The following is a 21,044-nucleotide window of genomic DNA, read 5'->3' as shown; positions in this document are numbered from 1 at the left end:
ACTGTGCTGCCTGCTAATGCTGACCCCAGCAGGGGAGACTGTGCTGCCTGCTAATGCTGACTGCAGCAGGGGCGACTGTGCTCCCTGCGAATGCTGACCGCAGCAGGGGGGCTGTGCTGCCTGCTAATGCTGACCGCAGAAGGGGGTCTGTGCTGCCCGCTAATGCTGATTGCATCAGGGGCGACTGTGCTGCCCGCTAATGCTGATTGCAGCAGGGGGGACTGTGCTGCCCACTAATGCTGATTGCAGCAGGGGAGACTGTGCTGCCCGCTAATGCTGATTGCAGCAGGGGGGACTGTGCTGCCCACTAATGCTGATTGCAGCAGGGGGACTGTGCTGCCTGCTAATGCTGACCCCAGCAGGGGAGACTGTGCTGCCTGCTAATGCTGACCGCAGTAGGTGGACTGTGCTGCCTGCTAATGCTGTCTGCCGCAGGGGGGACTGTGCTGCCCGCTAATGCTGATTGCAGCAGGGGGGACTGTGCTGCCCACTAATGCTGATTGCAGCAGGGGAGACTGTGCTGCTCGCTAATGCTGATTGCAGCAGGGGGGACTGTGCTGCCCACTAATGCTGATTGCAGCAGGGGGACTGTGCTGCCTGCTAATGCTGATTGCAGCAGGGGGGACTGTGCTGCCTGCTAATGCTGATTGCAGCAGGGGAGACTGTGCTGCCCGCTAATGCTGACCAGGGAGCGATGTTCATTAATGTACCTGATTCACTGAAGCGTTTTATAATGGTGCAATCCCATAGGAAGACGTTCTGTGAATCAGTCCTACATCCCTATAGACCAGTGCAGCTCTGAGCACAGGCATCGTATAAGGCTTCCTTTGCACTTAGGGGGGAGGGGCACCTCTTAATATTACACATCTGCAAAGAGCTTTGGAACCAAAATGTAGGCATTTGTCTTTGGTAAAATACATTGAATCAATGTGGCAGAAAGGAGGTCAGATGGAAGTGCTGTGTGCTGCGGCAGCCACTTTGGATGTAGCTTCGGTTATAATTATGTGACTAGGGGCAGCTCATGTTACTGCACTGGTCTAGGTGCACAATCTAGGAAGCAGCCCAAACCGCACTACATGTGCATTGCGCCACGCCGGTGAATGCTGCCTTCTCCCTAGTGCCCCCCGGGAAGGTGCAGGCAGAATAGCTGAGACCACCCTTTCAAGCTCAGCGGGGACAGCATTATGGCACAGACGCAGAGCAGAAGCCATGTCTGTTCTGTCTGTCTGGACTGGGGCAACACTTACCTAGATTTGGCTTCGTTTAGACCCATTCCAGAAGGTGCCTCTGCGAATGAACTCCCATGGGGGTCGCTTAGGTGTCCCACAGGACTCTCCCCTCTCCCCACTGTTGGAAGCTTGGCTTCCTTGGCTGGTTGACCTTTGGGCTGGTCTCAGAGGAGCACTAGGGACAGACTAGTGCAGGTGCCTAGTGGGCGGAATGTCACCATGCAGATTAGGCTGCACACTGTCACCAACCGTAGAGCAAGTCGCCATATTATAAAAAACATTCATACATATAATTGCTCGAAACTTCCAGAAAAGACCAGCTTCCACTTACATTTTCAGGTTTTCCTTCTCGGTAGCCAACATTTTGACTGCAGATCTGGCAGCCCGCAGGGCCTCATGGTAGCCACTGACGCGGTTCCTTTGCTCGTGCTTCTCGTGCTTGATGGTGGCCAGCTCTTGCAGTAGTCGGTCCCACTGCGCACAGATGTACTGCCTGTCGTGCCAACGTGCAGGCCCTACTGCGCCCTCTGCTTCCTCCATGGGCAGCGCTTGGTCTTTCTTCCTCTCCAGGTCACTGCAGAGTGTCTGAAGTCAAAAGAGTGCATGAAGAGACAGCTGGAGCATCTCCCTTCAGCTCGAAATGAAATGGTGCAGGTGAAATAACACTCACCGACATCACCGCCCTAGTCTACTGCTGCTCATCACCGCCCTAGTCTACTGCTGCTCATCACCGCCCTGGTCTACTGCTGCTCATCACCGCCCTAGTCTACTGCTGCTCATCACCGCCCTGGTCTACTGCTGCTCATCACCGCCCTAGTCTACTGCTGCTCATCACCGCCCTGGTCTACTGCTGCTCATCACCGCCCTAGTCTACTGCTGCTCATCACCGCCCTGGTCTACTGCTGCTCATCACCGCCCCAGTCTACTGCTGCTCATCACCGCCCTAGTCTACTGCTGCTCATCACCGCCCTAGTCTACTGCTGCTCATCACCGCCCTAGTCTACTGCTGCTCATCACCGCCCTAGTCTACTGCTGCTCATCACCGCCCTAGTCTACTGCTGCTCATCACCGCCCTGGTCTACTGCTGCTCATCACCGCCCTAGTCTACTGCTGCTCATCACCGCCCTGGTCTACTGCTGCTCATCACCGCCCTAGTCTACTGCTGCTCATCACCGCCCTGGTCTACTGCTGCTCATCACCGCCCTAGTCTACTGCTGCTCATCACCGCCCCAGTCTACTGCTGCCCATCACCGCCCTAGTCTACTGCTGCTCATCACCGCCCTAGTCTACTGCTGCCCATCACCGCCCTGGTCTACTGCTGCTCATCACCGCCCTAGTCTACTGCTGCTCATCACCGCCCTGGTCTACTGCTGCTCATCACCGCCCTAGTCTACTGCTGCCCATCACCGCCCTGGTCTACTGCTGCTCATCACCGCCCTAGTCTACTGCTGCTCATCACCGCCCTGGTCTACTGCTGCTCATCACCGCCCTAGTCTACTGCTGCCCATCACCGCCCTAGTCTACTGCTGCTCATCACCGCCCTAGTCTACTGCTGCTCATCACCGCCCTAGTCTACTGCTGCTCATCACCGCCCTAGTCTACTGCTGCTCATCACCGCCCTAGTCTACTGCTGCTCATCACCGCCCTAGTCTACTGCTGCTCATCACCGCCCTAGTCTACTGCTGCTCATCACCGCCCTAGTCTACTGCTGCTCATCACCGCCCCAGTCTACTTCTGCTCATCACCGCCCTAGTCTACTGCTGCTCATCACTGCCCCAGTCTACTGCTGCTCATCACCGCCCCAGTCTACTGCTGCTCATCACCGCCCTAGTCTACTGCTGCTCATCACCGCCCCAGTCTACTGCTGCTCATCACCGCCCCAGTCTACTGCTGCCCATCACCGCCCTAGTCTACTGCTGCTCATCACCGCCCCAGTCTACTGCTGCCCATCACCGCCCCAGTCTACTGCTGCTCATCACCGCCCCAGTCTACTGCTGCTCACCACCGCCCTAGTCTACTGCTGCACGTCACCGCCCTAGTCTACTGCTGCTCATCACCGCCCTAGTCTACTGCTGCTCATCACCGCCCCAGTCTACTGCTGCTCATCACCGCCCTAGTCTACTGCTGCTCGTCACCGCCCCAGTCTACTGCTGCTCATCACCGCCCTAGTCTACTGCTGCACGTCACCGCCCCAGTCTACTGCTGCTCATCACCGCCCTAGTCTACTGCTGCCCATCACCGCCCCAGTCTACTGCTGCCCATCACCGCCCTAGTCTACTGCTGCTCATCACCGCCCTAGTCTACTGCTGCTCATCACCGCCCTAGTCTACTGCTGCTCATCACCGCCCCAGTCTACTGCTGCCCATCACCGCCCTAGTCTACTGCTGCCCATCACCGCCCCAGTCTACTGCTGTCCATCACCGCCCCAGTCTACTGCTGCTCATCACCACCCTAGTCTACTGCTGCTCATCACCGCCCCAGTCTACTGCTGCTCATCACCGCCCTAGTCTACTGCTGCTCGTCACCGCCCCAGTCTACTGCTGCTCATCACCGCCCCAGTCTACTGCTGCTCGTCACCGCCCCAGTCTACTGCTGCTCGTCACCGCCCCAGTCTACTGCTGCCCATCACCGCCCCAGTCTACTGCTGCCCATCACCGCCCCAGTCTACTGCTGCTCATCACCGCCCCAGTCTACTGCTGCCCATCACCGCCCCAGTCTACTGCTGCTCGTCACCGCCCCAGTCTACTGCTGCTCATCACCGCCCCAGTTTACTGCTGCCCGTCACCGCCCCAGTCTACTGCTGCTCATCACCGCCCTAGTCTACTGCTGCTCGTCACCGCCATAGTCTACTTCTGCTCGTCACCGCCCTAGTCTACTGCTGCTCATCACCGCCCTAGTCTACTGCTGCTCATCACCGCCCCAGTCTACTGCTGCTCATCACCGCCCCAGTCTACTGCTGCTCATCACCGCCCCAGTCTACTGCTGCCCTTCACCGCCCCAGTCTACTGTTGCCCGTCACCGCCATAGTCTACTGCTGCTCATCACCGCCCTAGTCTACTGCTGCCCATCACCGCCCTAGTCTACTGCTGCTCATCACCGCCCTAGTCTATTGCTGCTCATCACCGCCCTAGTCTACTGCTGCTCGTCACCGCCCTAGTCTACTGCTGCTCATCACCGCCCTGTTGCTCGTCACCGACCTAGTCTACTGCTGCTCATCACTGCCCTAGTCTACTGCTGCTCATCACCGCCCCAGTCTACTGCTGCTCATCACCGCCCTAGTCTACTGCTGCTCATCACCGCCCTAGTCTACTGCTGCTCATCACCGCCCTAGTCTACTGCTGCTCATCACCACCCCAGTCTACTGCTGCCCATCACCGCCCTAGTCTACTGCTGCTCATCACCGCCCCAGTCTACTGTTGCTCGTCACCGCCATAGTCTACTGCTGCTCGTCACCGCCCCAGTCTACTGCTGCTCATCACCGCCCCAGTCTACTGCTGCTCTTCACCGCCCTAGTCTACTGCTGCTCATCACCGCCCCAGTCTACTGCTGCCCATCACCGCCCTAGTCTACTGCTGCTCATCACCACCCTAGTCTACTGTTGCTCGTCACCGCCATAGTCTACTTCTGCTCATCACCGCCCTAGTCTACTTGCGCTCATCACCGCCCTAGTCTACTGCTGCTCATCACCACCCTAGTCTACTGCTGCTCATCACCGCCCCGGTATACTGCTGCTCGTCACCGCCATAGTCTACTTCTGCTCGTCACCGCCCTAGTCTACTGCTGCTCATCACCGCCCCAGTCTACTGCTGCTCATCACCGCCCCAGTCTACTTCTGCTCATCACCACCCCAGTCTACTGCTGCTCATCACCGCCCTAGTCTACTGCTGCCCATCACCGCCCTAGTCTACTGTTGCCCGTCACCGCCATAGTCTACTGCTGCTCATCACTGCCCTAGTCTACTGCTGCCCATCACCGCCCTAGTCTACTGCTGCTCATCACCGCCCTAGTCTATTGCTGCTCATCACCGCCCTAGTCTACTGCTGCTCGTCACCGCCCTAGTCTACTGCTGCTCATCACCGCCCTGTTGCTCGTCACCGACCTAGTCTACTGCTGCTCATCACCGCCCTAGTCTACTGCTGCTCATCACCGCCCCAGTCTACTGCTGCTCATCACCGCCCCAGTCTACTGCTGCCCGTCACCGCCCTAGTCTACTGCTGCTCATCACTGCCCTAGTCTACTGTTGCTCGTCACCGCCATAGTCTACTGCTGCTCATCACCGCCCTAGTCTACTGCTGCTCGTCACCGCCCTGGTATACTGCTGCACATCACCGCCCTAGTCTACTGCTGCTCGCCACCGCCCTAGTCTACTGCTGCTCATCACCGCCATAGTCTACTGCTGCTCATCACCGCCCTAGTCTACTGCTGCTCATCACCGCCATAGTCTACTGCTGCTCATCACCGCCATAGTCTACTGTTGCTCGTCACCGCCATAGTCTACTTCTGCTCATCACCGCCCTAGTCTACTGCTACTCATCACCGCCCTAGTCTACTGCTGCTCATCACCGCCCTAGTCTACTGCTGCTCGTCACCGCCCTGGTATACTGCTGAACATCACCGCCCTAGTCTACTGCTGCTCGTCACCGCCCTAGTCTACTGCTGCTCATCACCGCCATAGTCTACTGCTGCTCATCACCGCCCTAGTCTACTGCTTCTCATCACCGCCATAGTCTACTCCTGCTCATCACCGCCATAGTCTACTGCTGCTCATCACCGCCATAGTCTACTGTTGCTCGTCACCGCCATAGTCTACTTCTGCTCATCACCGCCCTAGTCTATTGCTGCTCATCACCGCCCTAGTCTACTGCTGCTCATCACCGCCCTAGTCTACTGTTGCTCGTCACCGCCATAGTCTACTGCTGCACGTCACCGCCCTAGTCTACTGCTGCTCGTCACCGCCCTAGTCTACTGCTGCTCGTCACTGCCATAGTCTACTGCTGCTCATCACCGCCCTAGTCTACTGCTGCTCATCACCCCCCTAGTCTACTGCTGCACGTCACCGCCCTAGTCTACTGCTGCTCATCACCGATTCAAGCTATTACTTATGCTGCCAGATGAGTGATATCTAGAACATGTTCCCCAAAGCCAGAAAAATAACATCTATGCTGGTTAACTCTGCTACTGTTCCCATTAATGGATTTCCCTCCAAAGATGATAAGCCTAACTCTAGGCTGGCTCCCTGTGTGGGTAAGATAAGGGGGTTCATTCAGGTTAGACTTGGGGGTCTTTCAATGGGATGCAGCGCTGGCAATGTAGGATCGCCCAGGCACCGAGGGCAGACACCGGAACTCAGTGCTACTCTATGGCAAGGCGCATGCACTTGACGGGGTAGGGTGGGTGCACAGGTTCCTCATATCTCACACAAACGTTCATAGTCTTACCTCCACCTCTTGAATCCGCTCGTCTTGTGCAGAAAGTTCCAGTTCAGCCGCCTGATGTCTCGCTTCACAGACCCTCTGCTCTGCTTCCTCGAGAGCTTCCATGGAGAGCAGATGTATATTCAAATTCTAGAACCATAGAAAGTGAATACGCACAAATTAGATGTGTAAGGAAGGTGAGGTATCAAAGCATGGCCGACAAAAGTGATCACAGTTCCAGGGTGTGTAAGGAAGGCGTGGTATCAAAGCAAGGCCGACACAAGTGATCCCAGTTCCAGGGTGTGTAAGGAAGGCGTGGTATCAAAGCAAGGCCGACACAAGTGATCACACTTCCAGGGTGTGTAAGGAAGGCGTGGTATCAAAGCAAGGCCGACACAAGTGATCACACTTCCAGGGTGTGTAAGGAAGGCGTGGTATCAAAGCAAGGCCGACACAAGTGATCACAGTTCCAGGGTGTGTAAGGAAGGCGTGGTATCAAAGCAAGGCCGACACAAGTGATCACAGTTCCAGGGTGTGTAAGGAATGCGTGGTATCAAAGCAAGGCCGACACAAGTGATCACAGTTCCAGGGTGTGTAAGGAAGGCGTGGTATCAAATCATGGCCGACACAAGTGATCACAGTTCCAGGGTGTGTAAGGAAGGCATGGTATCAAAGCAAGGCCGACACAAGTGATCACAGTTCCAGGGTGTGTAAGGAAGGCATGGTATCAAAGCAAGGCCGACACAAGTGATCACAGTTCCAGGGTGTGTAAGGAAGGCATGGTATCAAAGCAAGGCCGACACAAGTGATCACAGTTCCAGGGTGTGTAAGGAAGGCATGGTATCAAAGCAAGGCCGACACAAGTGATCACAGTTCCAGGGTGTGTAAGGAAGGCATGGTATCAAAGCAAGGCCGACACAAGTGATCACAGTTCCAGGGTGTGTGTCAGGAAGGCGTGGTATCAAATCATGGCCGACACAAGTGATCACAGTTCCAGGGTGTGTAAGGAAGGCGTGGTATCAAAGCAAGGCAGACACAAGTGATCACAGTTCCAGGGTGTGTAAGGAAGGCATGGCATCAAAGCAAGGCTGACACAAGTGATCACAGTTCCAGGGTGTGTAAGGAAGGCGTGGTATCAAAGCAAGGCTGACACAAGTGATCACAGTTGCAGGGTGTGTAAGGAAGGCGTGGTATCAAAGCAAGGCCGACACAAGTGATCACAGTTCCAAGGTGTGTAAGGAAGGCGTGGTATCAAAGCAAGGCAGACACAAGTGATCACAGTTCCAGGGTGTGTAAGGAAGGCATGGTATCAAAGCATGGCCGACACAAGTGATCACAGTTCCAGGGTGTGTGTCAGGAATGTGGACGGCACACCAGATTCTATAATTCGTTCTGTTCCATACAGCTGTGCCGGTCACTCGGGTTCCTATCCTAGCACCCGCATCCTCGTCCTGCCAAAACACTTTAAAGGACCTTGTTTGCATCGTACCTCTCCCTCAGGAAAATACGTAGCTGCTAAATTACAGACCATCTATAGCAGGCGGTGGTAGTTGCCATGGAGACTAGGACAGGCACAATAGCGTCTCCACGCACCTACACGTTACGTCCTAATCACGTGATTCTGTGTTTTTCCTTCTAAGCTCCTCCCGAACGTTAATTTGGTGCTCTGGATTTGTTGAAGTGGTATTGATCCTTGTTTTTGTTATCTTAGATTACCTTGTGTTCTTGGACTACTGCCTGGTTTCTGGACTCCTATTGCCTGCTCCTTACCTGATATCTCAGACTTCTGCCTGGATTTGCTTTGCTTACCCTCGAACTGTTTCAAGCCTGTTCTGTTACCGACCTGGACTTCGTAACGGACTACCAGCCTGATTTCTTGGACTCTATGTTCTCGTTGTCATCTCATCAACGTTCCCTGAATGGGCTTGCTGCTTGCCTGGATCCTTCGCTATCCTCTTTGCAGCATTGCCATCAAGCCTTCTCCTTGTGTGTGCCCCGTACGGACTAGAGACGTCCACGTACTTTTGGGGTGTGCCAGGAGTGTCCTCGTACCGTTGGGTATTGTAAGAACTTCCTGCCCCTAGACGTACTTGTGCCGTCGGTAATAGTTTCCTGATCCCACAATGCTTCTTGGGTTTGCCTCCGGTGAGCTCCTCTTGCAGTGCATCAAGATACTCCCACCTCAGCACATGGCAAGACATCCCAAAACCTTGCTCTTTAGCACATATTGTAACATGTCTGCTACAACTTTTGTATTAAGATATATTGTATCCTTGCCTTAGACACCCCAGATCCATCCTGAGTTTGATTCCGATCTCTGGCTACCTCACCATCTAACCACTGCCATTTCAGGACTTACCTGTGCCTAACAGCAGGTTGGTGTCAGCCTGCCTTGTTTTGTTTCCTCTTGTAAAACTTTTTAAGGTTTCATCTAACCTGCCCTTTCCTTTCCGGTTTTCTTAGGTGATCTGCTGGTCGTGTTGGGTCCATTCGTCCAAATAATAGATCCCTTGGTATTGATTATTCTGTCCATACACAGGGTTATATTGTTGGGTAGAATTCGTAGTTTTCTTAGACTGGCCCTGATGAAGGAAAACCTTTTCCGAAATGCATTGGCATAACTTAGTCTGATCAATGAGTTAACAGTGGCAAACTCTTCCTCACTAAAACAGTATTAGTGACTATTCTTTTTATAAGAAAACTATGGTTTTGGCAGATAAAAATCATTGTTGAAAAACAACAGCAACTTTGAGTCTTACTTTTTTGAAAATCATTACAAAGATTTAACTTTCAGCTATTTGTTTAAGAAACTTCTACCCGGATTGGGGTACCAGAGAGCGCCTGTATGACTGGGTATATTACCTTGTCTCCTGCTTCAATTGTTCCTCTGGTTTGGGTGTCTCCATCCTTTTTTCAGCCTGCTCCTTCACAAAGAATTATTTTGAAAAGACTTGCTTCTACTACTAATTTTGCACACCAATAACAAGTGAATTGATATCTCAGTGGTGCCCACTCATTTTGCTTCCTGCTTCTTTCTTTCCCAATATAAGCAGCCATGCCACCTTCCTTGCCAAGGGTCCCCATACAAGCAGCCTTATCACCTTCCTTGCCAAGTGTCCCATATAAGCGGCCTAATCACCTTCCTTGCCAAGGGGCCCCATTTAAGCAGCCGTATCACCTTCCTTGCCAAGGGGCCCCATACAAGCAGCCTTATCACCTTCCTTGCCAAGGGTCTGAATATAAAAGGCCTTATCACCTTCCTTGTCAAGGGTCCCAATATAAACAACCCCATCACCTTCCTTGCCAAGGGTCTGAATATAAAAGGCCTTATCACCTTCCTTGCCAAGAGTCCCCACATAAGCAGCCTTATCACCTTCCTTGCCAAGGGTCCCAATATAAGCAGCCTGATCACCTTCCTTGCCAAGTGTCCCATATAAGCGGCCTTATCACCTTCCTTGCCAAGTGTCCCATATAAGCGGCCTTATCACCTTCCTTGCCAAGTGTCCCATATAAGCGGCCTTATCACCTTCCTTGCCAAGAGTCCCCACATAAGCAGCATTATCACCTTCCTTGCCAAGGGTCCCTACATAAGCAGCATTATCACCTTCCTTGCCAAGGGTCCCCATATAAACAACCCCATCACCTTCCTTGCCAAGGGTCTGAATATAAAAGGCCTTATCACCTTCCTTGCCAAGGGTCTGAATATAAAAGGATTTATCACCTTCCTTGCCAAGGGTCCCAATATAAGCAGCCATATCACCTTCATTGCTGAGGGTCCCAATATAAGCAGCCTTATCAACCTCCATGCCAAGGGTCCCAATATAAGCAGCCTGATCACCTTCCTTGCCAAGGGTCTCCATTTAAGCAGCCTTATCACCTTCCTTGCCAAGGGTCCCAATATAAGCGGCCTTATCACCTTCCTTGCCAAGGGGCCCCGTATAAGCAGCCTTATCATCTTCCTTGCCAAGGGTCTGAATATAAAAGGCCTTATCACCTTCCTCGCCGAGGGTCACCATACAAGCAGCCTTATCACCTTCCTTGCCAAGGGTCCCAATATAAGCAGCCTTATCACCTTCCTTGCCAAAGGTCTGAATATAAAAGGCCTTATCACCTTCCTTGCCAAGGGTCCCCAAATAAGCAGCCTTATCAACCTCCATGCCAAGGGTCCCAATATAAGTGGCCATATCACCTTCCTTGCCGAGGGTCCCCATTTAAGCAGCCTTATCACCTTCCTTGTTAAGGGTCCTAATATAAGCAGCCTTATCACCTTCCTTGCCAAGGGTCCCAATATAAGGGGCCATATCACCTTCCTTGCCAAGGGTCCCCATTTAAGCAGCCTTATCACCTTCCTTGCCAAGGGTCCCCGTATAAGCAGCCCTAGCACCTTCCTTGCCAAGGGTCTGAATATAAAAGGCCTTATCACCTTCCTTGCCAAGGGTCCCCATATAAGCAGCCCTAGCACCTTCCTTGCCAAGGGTCTGAATATAAAAGGCCTTATCACCTTCCTCGCCGAGGGTCATCATATAAGCAGCCCTAGCACCTTCCTTGCCAAGGGCCCCATATAAGCAGCCTTATCACCTTCCTTGCCAAGGGTCCCAATATAAGCAGCCCTAGCACCTTCCTTGCCAAGGGTCACCATATAAGCAGCCTTATCACCTTCCTTGCCAAGGGTCCCAATATAAGCAGCCTTAACACCTTCCTTGCCAAGGGTCCCTATACAAGCAGCCTTATCACCTTCCTTGCCAAGGGTCCCCATTTAAGCGGCCTTATCACCTTCCTTGCCAAGGGTCCCCAAATAAGCCACCTTATCACCTTCCTTGCCAAGGGTCTGAATATAAAAGGCCTTATCACCTTCCTTGCCAAGGGTCCCAATATAAGCAGCCTTATCACCTTCCTTGCCGAGGGTCCCAATATAAGCAGCTTTATCACCTTACTTGCCAAGGGTCTGAATATAAAAGGCCTTATCACCTTCCTCGCCGAGGGTCCCCATATAAGAAGCCTTATCACCTTCCTTGCCGAGGGTCCCAATATAAGCAGCCTTATGACCTTCCTTGCCCAGGTTCCCCATATAAGCCACCTTATTACCTTCCTTGCCAAGGGTCTGAATATAAAAGGCCTTATCACCTTCCTTGCCAAGGGTCCCAATATAAGCAGCCTTATCACCTTCCTTGCCGAGGGTCCCAATATAACCAGCTTTATCACCTTCGTTGCCAAGGGTCTTTATATAAAAGGCTTTATCACCTTCCTTGCCAAGGGTCTGAATATAAAAGGCCTTATCACCTTCCTCGCCGAGGGTCCCCATATAAGAAGCCTTATCACCTTCCTTGCCCAGGGTCCCCATATAAGCAGCCTTATCACCATCCTTGCCAAGGGTCCCCGTATAAGCAGCCTTATCACCTTCCTTGCCAAGGGTCCCAATATAAGCAGCCTTATCACCTTCCTTGCCAAGGGTCCCAATATAAGCGGGCTTATCACCTTCCTTGCCAAGGGTCCCCATATAAGCAGCCTTATCACCTTCCTTGCCAAGGGTCCCAATGTAAGCGGCCTTATCACCTTCCTTGCCAAGGGTCCCAATATAAGCAGCCTTATCACCTTCCTTGCCAAGGGTCCTAATATAAGCGGCCTTATCACCTTCCTTGCCAAGGGTCCCAATATAAGCAGCCTTATCACCTTCCTTGCCAAGGGTCCCCGTATAAGCAGCCTTATCACCTTCCTTGCCAAGGGTCCCAATATAAGCACCTTATCACCTTCCTTGCCAAGGGTCCCCGTATAAGCAGCCTTATCACCTTCCTTGCCCGGGGTCCCCATATAAGCAGCCTTATCACCTTCCTTGCCCAGGGTCCCCATATAAGCAGCCTTATCACCTTCCTTGCCAAGGGTCCCAATATAAGCAGCCTTATCACCTTCCTTGCCAAGGGTCCCAATATAAGCAGCCTTATCACCTTCCTTGCCAAGGGTCCCAATATAAGCAGCCTTATCACCTTCCTTGCCAAGGGTCCCAATATAAGCAGCCTTATCACCTTCCTTGCCAAGGGTCCCAATATAAGCAGCCTTATCACCTTCCTTGCCAAGGGTCCCAATATAAGCAGCTTTATCACCTTCCTTGCAAAGGGTCCCAATATAAGTGGCCATATCACCTTCCTTGCCTAGAGTCCCAATATACAGAGCCATATCACCTTCCTTGCCAAGGTTCCCAATATAAGCAGCCTTATCACCTTCCTTGCCAAGGGTCCCTCTTTAGCACCCCCTACTCCTGAGTGACAACCCTTGATGTCACTCCACATGCCCGTTGCTCCTCCAACCTTGGGCTTGATCCCATCACATCAGAACACAACCTTACCATATGCCTTGGGCTATACATGCCCCTCCGTCCTTCCAACTCTCGTTAGCTACCACCCTTCAGAATTTCTACTAATTTCAAAGTGCCCCCTGACATCTTCACCCATTCACTCCTGATCCCAAATCCAGCCACCTCTGATGGTTTCCACCAACCACCTCCTTCAGTATCCCTCATACCACCTCCTGATGTTTTTCTCCTGCCACCTGCTGCAGTCTCCCTCATACCACCTTTTGATGTTTTCCTCCTGCCACCTCCAGCGGTCTCCCTCATACCACCTCCTGCAGTCTCCCTCATTCCACCAACCACTTCTTGCGGTCTTCCACCAACCACCACCTGTGGTCTCCCTCATTACATCTATTGATGGTTTCCACCAACCACCTCCTGCAGTCTCCCTCATACCACCGCCTGATGTTTTTCTCCTGCCACCTCCTGTGGTCTCCCTCATACCACCTCCGGATGGTTTCCACCAACCACCTCCTGTGGATGTTTTTCTCCTGCCACCTCCTGTGGTCTCCCTTATACCACCTCTGGATGGTTTCCACGAACCACCTCCTGTGGTCTCGCTCATACCACCTGCTGATGATTTCCAATAACCACCTCATGTGGTCTTCCTAATACCACCTCATGATGTTTCCCTCCTGCCATCTCCTGCAGTCTCCCTCGTATCACCTTTTGATGTTTCCCCCTGCCACCTCCTGCTGTCTCCCTCATACCACCTCCTGATGGTTTTCACCAACCACCTCCTGTGGTCTCCCTGATACCACCTCCTGATGGTTTCCCCCTGCCATCTCCTGTAGTCTCCCTCATACCAACTACTGAAGGGTTTCCACCAACCACCTCCTGCTGTCTCCCGCATACCACCTCCTGATGGTTTCCTCCTGCCACCTGCTGTGGTGTCCCTCATACCACCTCCTGATGGTTTCCTCCTGCCACCTCTTGTGGTCTCCCTCATAGCACCTCATGATGGTTTCCTCCTGCCATCTCCTGTGGTCTGCCTCATGCCACCTCATGATGGTTTCCTCCTGCCACCTCCTGTGGTCTCCCTCATACCAACTACTGATGGTTTTCACCAACCACCTCCTGTGGTCTCCCTCATACCACCCCCTGATGTGTTCCACCATCTCCTGTGGTCTCCCTCATACCACCTCCTGATGGTTTCCTCCTGCCAGCTCCTGTGGTATGCCTCATACCACCTTTTGATGTTTTCCTCCTGCCACCTCCTGCAGTCTCCCTCATAGCACCTTTGGATGTTTTCCTGCTGCTTTCCTCCTGCCACCGCCTGTGGTCTGTCTCATACCACCTCCTGATGTTTTCCTCCTGCCACCTCCTGTGGTCTGCTTCATACCACCTTTTGATGTTTTCCTCCTGCCATCTCCTGTAGTCTCCCACATGCCAACTACTGATGGTTTTCACCAACCACCTCCTGTGGTGTCCCTCATACCACCCCTGATGTTTTCCTCCCGCCATCTCCTGTGGTCTCCCTCATACCACCTCCTGATGGTTTCATCCTGCCAGCTCCTGTGGTATGCCTCATACCACCTTTTGATGTTTTCCTCCTGCCACCTCCTGCAGTCTCCCTCATAGCACCTTTGGGTGTTTTCCTCCTGCCACCGCCTGTGGTCTCTCTCATGCCACCTCCTGATGTTTTCCTCCTGCCACCTCCTTCAGTCTCCCTCAAACCACCTCCTGATGGTTTCCCCCTGCCATCTCCTGTAGTCTCCCTCATACCAACTACTGATGGTTTTTACCAACCACCTCCTGCGGGCTCCCTCATACCACCTCCTGATGTTTTCCTCCTGACATCTCCTGTGGTCTCCCTCATGCCATCTCCTGATCGTTTCCTCCTGCCACCTCCTGTGGTCTCCCTCATAGCACCTCATGATGGTTTCCTCCTGCCACCTCTTATGGTCTCTCTCATGCCACCCCATGATGGGTTCCTCCTGCCATCTCCTGTCGTCTCCCTTATGCCACCCCCTGATGGTTTCCTCCTGCCACCTCCTGTGGTCTCCCTCATAGCACCTCATGATGGTTTCCTCCTGCCACCTCCTGTAGTCTGCCTAATACCACCTTTTGCTGTATTCCTCCTGCCATCTCCTGTAGTCTCCCTCATACCAACTACTGATGGTTTTCAGCAACCACCTCCTGCGGTCTCCCTCATACCACCCCCTGATGTTTTCCTCCTGCCATCTCATGTGGTCTCCCTCATACCACCCCCTGATGTTTTCCTCCTGCCATCTCATGTGGTCTCCCTCATGCCACCTCCTGATGGTTTTCACCAACCACCTCCTGTGGTCTCCCTCTCATCACCTCCTGATGGTTTCCTCCTGCCATCTCCCGTAGTCTCCCTCATGCCACCTCCTGATGGTTTCCTCCTGCCACCTCTTGTGGTCTCCCTCATGCCACCTCATAATGGATTCCTCCTGCCATCTCCTGTCGTCCCCCTTATGCCACCTCCTGATGGTTTCCTCCTGCCACCTCCTGTGGTCTGCCTAATACCACCTTTTGCTGTTTTCCTCCTGCCATCTCCTGTAGTCTCCCTCATACCAACTACTGATGGTTTTCACCAACCACCTCCTGCTGTCTCCCTCATACCACACCCTGATGTTTTCCTCCTGCCATCTCCTGTGGTCTCCCTCATGCCACCTCCTGGTGGTTTCCTCCTGCCACCTCCTGTGGTATCTCCCATAGTCTCCCTCATGCCACCTCCTGATGGTTTCCTCCTGCCACCTCCTGTGGTCTCCCTCATACCAACTACTGATGGTTTTCACCAACCACCTCCTGTGGTCTCCCTCTCATCACCTCCTGATGGTTTCCTCGTGCCATCTCCTGTAGGCTCCCTCATGCCATCTCCTGATGGTTTCCTCCTGCCACCTCTTGTGGTCTCCCTCATAGCACCTCATGGCTTCCTCCTGCCACCTCCTGTGGTCTCCCTCATACCACTTCCTGATGTTTTCCTCCTGCCACCTCCTGCGGTCTCCCTCATACCGCCCCTGATGGTTTCCTTCTGCCACCTCCTGTGGTCTCCCTCATTGCACCTCATGATGGTTTCGCCCTGCCACCTCCTGCGGTCTCCCTCATGCCACCTCCTGATTGTTTACTCCTGCCACCTCTTCTGGTCTCCCTCATAGCACCTCATGGTGGTTTCCTCCTGCAACCTCCTGTGGTCTCCCTCATAGCACCTCATGATGGTTTCCTCCTGCCAAATCCTGTAGCCTCCCTCATGCCACCTCCTGATGGTTTACTTATGTCACCTCTTGTGGTCTCCCTCAAAGCATCTCATGATGGTTTCCTCCTGCCATCTCCTGTGGTCTCCTTCATGCCACCTCGTGATGGTTTCCTCCTGCCATCTCCCATAGTCTCCCTCATGCCACCTCCTGATGGTTTCCCCCTGCCACCTCCTGTGGTCTCCCTCATCCCAACTACTGATGGTTTTCACCAACCACCTCCTGCGGTCTCCCTCTCATCTCCTCCTGATCATTCCCTCCTGCCACCTCCTGTGGTCTCCTTCATGCCACCTCCTGATGGTTTCCTCCTGCCATCTCTTGTGGTCTCCCTCATAGCACCTCATGATGGTTTCCCCCTGCCAAATCCTGTAGTCTCCCTCATGCCACCTCCTGATGGTTTACTCCTGCCACATCTTGTGGTCTCCGTCATAGCACCCCATGATGGTTTACTCCTGCCATCTCCTGTGGTCTCCCTCATGCCACCTCGTGATGGTTTCCTCCTGCCATCTCCCGTAGTCTCCCTCATGCCACCTCCTGATGGTTTCCTCCTGCCACCTCCTGTGGTCTCCCTCATACCAACTACTGATGGTTTTCACCAACCACCTCCTGTGGTCTCCCTCTCATCACCTCCTGATCGTTCCCTCCTGCCACCTCCTGCGGTCTCCCTCATGCCACCTCTGTTGGAATTGAAATGATATTATGCCTCCTATCGCAGTATTTTAATGTGTGTTGGCCTACGCCAAGTTGTCTAAAATATCATGTAAATAGACTCCGCGGCAAGGTCTTGACCTTAACGAAAAATGGTGTAAGTCGCCATCTTGGATTTAGCCGCCATTTTAGGTTCTCTTGTAATGTGGAAGTCACCCTGAACATCAAAATGGAGGCCGAATGACATTCTGAGTGAGATTCTGGCCGTTGTGACCTCCGCACACATGAATAAGTAATATGCCTGCAGGCCACTTGTCGGGGTCGCGAACTGAGACCTTGTCCTATCCCTGACCTATGTGTAAATGAACAACTGTATCAGCGGAACTGATCAAAATGCATACATTATGGGATTGACCTGGCAAGGAACCCTAGGCCTGGTCCCAAGAATGGTTAACCCGCGAGGGGGTTGGCCAGGGATGGATAAAGAATATAAAAGCACCAGTATTCCAATGTACGGTCTCTCTACTAATGCATCGAACCTTCGTTGAAGTTCGTTACGTTACTCTGAGAGCCGAATAGCTATCCGTTTGTCAATTGACTTTGGTAACTGTTGTAGCTTTTAAATAAAGCACTTTGTATGTCCTTTGTAACCTGTGTTGGTGTGTTTCCTTTGGGCTTCCCAGCCTCATATCAATTTCTTTGTTTTCTCAGTTGGCGCCCGAATAGGGACCCTCAAGATTGATGCCGGATCATTGAAGGTTGACGCAGACTATCGAACCGGGATCGGACGGTGTGATTCTACGGGCCCGACTGAACGAGACGCGATACCTCGGCAGTGCTGCACGATCCGATCCTTGGGCGACAGTCGTGTGGTCTGACACGGCATCTTGACGAGGGTCCATTTTTGAGGCGGGCAGATTTGTCGAAACCACCAAACACAAGGTAAAATTTGTTAGGTAAGTTCTTTGATAAACCGTACGGTCCTCCTTAGGTTTGGTCAGGTGCAGTCGTGACCCGGCTCTTAATTTAACCCTGACAATTTGAATTTGGCGTATTGTATCTGCAGACACAATTATTGACCAGGTAACACCAATTTTTTGTGAAATGCCTGGGAAATTGTTTAGCTGCTTTAGGGCTCTGTTCCACAGCGATCGACAATCTTTGGAATTTAGCCGCCCGGCACCACAGGAGGGGTCGCCGGCATGTACTATGTACTGTAAGTATGGCATTGGTAGTATAGTATTTAATGATATTTGGCACAGACAGACCAGACATGCCTCCGAATTTCAGTGGCCAATCAACGGCAGTTTCGAGATCCCCCGTATTGAATACCTAGAATCAGTCTTGTTGAAAAAGAAGGCTAGACCTGTAGCCTTTGATGTTTTACAGAATTGGAAAAAAGAAGCGTTATAGCAGCTTAAAAGTAGGGACAAATATGCACGCCGTCATAAAACAAACGCCGAAAAAGCGTTGTTATATGATAAAGAAAAACATTCAGAATCAGTTAAAAATATGGATAGGGCTTTTTCACTTGGAATCCAGAAAATTTACCCTTCTAAAGATTTCCATGTTTCCGAGGAATTTATTGTGAAATTGTTAAACGAACGCAGGCCTGATGCCTCTGCGCCACCTCCGTATGTTCCTATTTTGGGCGCTCTGCCCATTCCTGCTGTTGTTCCTGCCATTATTCCTGTTCCCCCATGTACAACCTATTGTTCCTAGTCCCATAGTTGTTGTTCCTCCACCTATCGCACTGCCCCTTCCTTCTGCACCGATAGTTGCACCTTTATTAAATTTACCTACACCTCCGCTCCCGAGTGGCCCCTTATTGACTGAAGTTGATCCAGGTGCAGGATCAAAGATCGTCACTCGTAATACTGTTTCTGCAGATAAGAAACAGGAATTGTTTGCATGGGCTAAGCATTGTATGGAGAAAGGTGATCAAGTTAATGTTTTTTCCACATTATCTAATTTGAATAGTTTTCCCGAGACAAATGTTTTTATCGAAGGTTTGGGGACTCATTTATGTGTGATGTGGGGGTAGATTACAAAATTCGGATCTTCCACAAGGAGTGAGAGATCTGAATGCTTTGGCACTTTCGAGGGACACAGAGCAGAAAGTATATGGGCATGTTGAAAAATTGTTTGAGTTTAGGAAAGACTTTGAAAAGTCACGAGATGAGGATGACGAAGACGATAGAATATATGTACAGAAACGGTTCCTTCCGTGTCGTAGATCGGCACCTGAGGAAATACGAATTTGTACCAAAGATGCGATCCGATGGATCTCGGATTCATCGATTCCGCCAGATGAAATATATGACACGTATAGTCAGTATACAGTAGAAATGCAAAGAAAGGTAATTCAGGTAATGGTACAGTACCTGCAAGAAGAATGTGTAAGAAAGAAGGTTAGTTGCCCCATAGAATTATTGGGGATTTGTAAAAGGGCTTTTTCGCCCGACACTTCTTCAGCTGCCTTAGCGCTCCACCTGGCTCTGTTGCTTAGTAAGTGGCCGGGGGTACCTATATCTCAGTTGCCTATGAGAGAGGTTCCCCCGACCTTTGTCCCAAAAGTTGAGATTCCCGCCAACGCTGGGACTGGTGCCCCCGCTGTGGATATCCCTGCACATTATGTATCACAATTCGTTCACGTCCCGTTTTCACGACAGGAAGTGAACACTATTAGACAATCAGTTCCCGATATTAGGAAAAACCCGACGGGGTTTTACAAAGAAATAGAGTCCGTTTTGCAGTCCTCTGTGTTCACCTTAAGTGATATTGACTTGCTATTTCCTGTACTCCTACCCGTAGATGTATGGACACAGGTTTGGACAATAGACGATGTTCCAGGGTTGGGAGATACTTGGGCTAATATGATTAGAATTGATGGAGAAAGACCAGCAGGTGAGAAACCACCACAGGTAATACTTACTTTGCCTGATAGAATTGTCGAAAAATTAAAAACTATAATTCCAGAGAAAAGAATTATTTGGGACAAGCTTACGGCCTGTATTCAAGGAAAAACTGAAGGCGCCACCGAATTCTTTAACAGATTCGAACAGGTATTTTCTGACTTCAGTGGACAGGATTTGGGTACAGAGTCTGGGAAAAAGGTTGTTTGTGGACAAATTTGTACGTGGATTGTTGCCTGAAATCCAGTCACAGATTATGTACTCTGAGAGCCCTTGGCAGGCAAAATCTCAATCTGAGGTTTTGCACATGGCTCAGTATTATGAGAACCGTGTTAATAATGAGAAGGAAAAAATTGAAAAAAGGAAAGGAGATTTGAAAACCAAAGTATTATTACAGCAAATTGTTATAAACCCCAGAGGAGGCACGACACAGACCAGAGGTCAGTATGTCCCAAAAGGAAATGCTCCTTTGGGTCCTGTGAATATTAATCAATGTGCTTATTGCCGCCAGGAAGGTCATTGGCGAGCACAGTGCCCCGTCCTTCGCCAAAGGTCAAACAGTGCGTTTGGGAGTATGGGTAGACGACCTAGGGTCCGCCCTGGAGCAGGGGGCCCTGATAGAGGTCCGTTTTTACAAGATCCTCAGCAACCTTTTTCACGGGAAAATCAGACCTCGAGTGTGGACTCGAGGAACATATTTGATCACTCTTCTGCCGACTACCTGTCTGAAGAGCTTCCTTCTGACGAGGCTCTATTTCATTAGGACTGCCCGAAGCAGGGTTTGAAACCTTCACCTATTCCTGTTAATCAGAAAGGCCCCTACATTGAATTATTAGTAGGGAATAGGAAACACCAGTTTTTGATAGACACTGGAGCACAGAAGTGCTCCATTGATCATTCTCGGGTTCCAAACATTCCACTGTCAGGGCAAACCAATGTTTCCGTAGGGTTTTCTGGTATACCAATTGTTTGTCCCGTTTCTTCACCGGTGTCTGTTTCTTTGGGTCCCTTTACTGACCATTGCCCTTTTCTTCTCACTTCGAACTGTGGAGAGAATTTGCTGGGGTTGAATTTGTTAAAGAAATTGAATGCAGTAATTCATTGTTCTTCTGATGGAGTACGGCTGACGGTTTCACCACAGCAACTTCCTAATTCTCAGTTCCTGATTCGACCTTTACCTCCTGAGTTTAGCATTGTTCCGGAATGTTTATGGGCGGTAGACGACAATGATGTCGGGGTATTACAGATTGAGCCCCTTAAAATAGTTTTGAAAC

At 51.5% G+C, this 21,044-nt stretch overlaps 1 protein-coding gene across 8 annotated transcripts in view; it reads right to left on the bottom strand.

Moving 5' to 3' along the window:
- SYNE2 (spectrin repeat containing nuclear envelope protein 2) overlaps nt 1-21,044 on the bottom strand; it is a 1,840,150-nt gene that overhangs the window by 655,705 nt on the left and 1,163,401 nt on the right. For all 8 annotated transcript variants that reach the window (XM_069638223.1, XM_069638224.1, XM_069638227.1 and 5 more), the window contains 2 exons: nt 6,668-6,793; nt 1,561-1,814 (listed from right to left, as the gene is read on the bottom strand). In XM_069638223.1, the coding sequence (XP_069494324.1) occupies nt 1,561-1,814; nt 6,668-6,793 (380 nt within the window). The remainder of the gene's footprint in view (nt 1-1,560; nt 1,815-6,667; nt 6,794-21,044) is intronic.

The sequence above is a fragment of the Ambystoma mexicanum genome, chromosome 14 (assembly GCF_040938575.1).
Source record: "Ambystoma mexicanum isolate Mex_15411 chromosome 14, UKY_AmexF1_1, whole genome shotgun sequence".
NCBI lineage: Eukaryota > Metazoa > Chordata > Amphibia > Caudata > Ambystomatidae > Ambystoma > Ambystoma mexicanum.
This window is presented reverse-complemented; position numbering and strand designations above follow the sequence as displayed.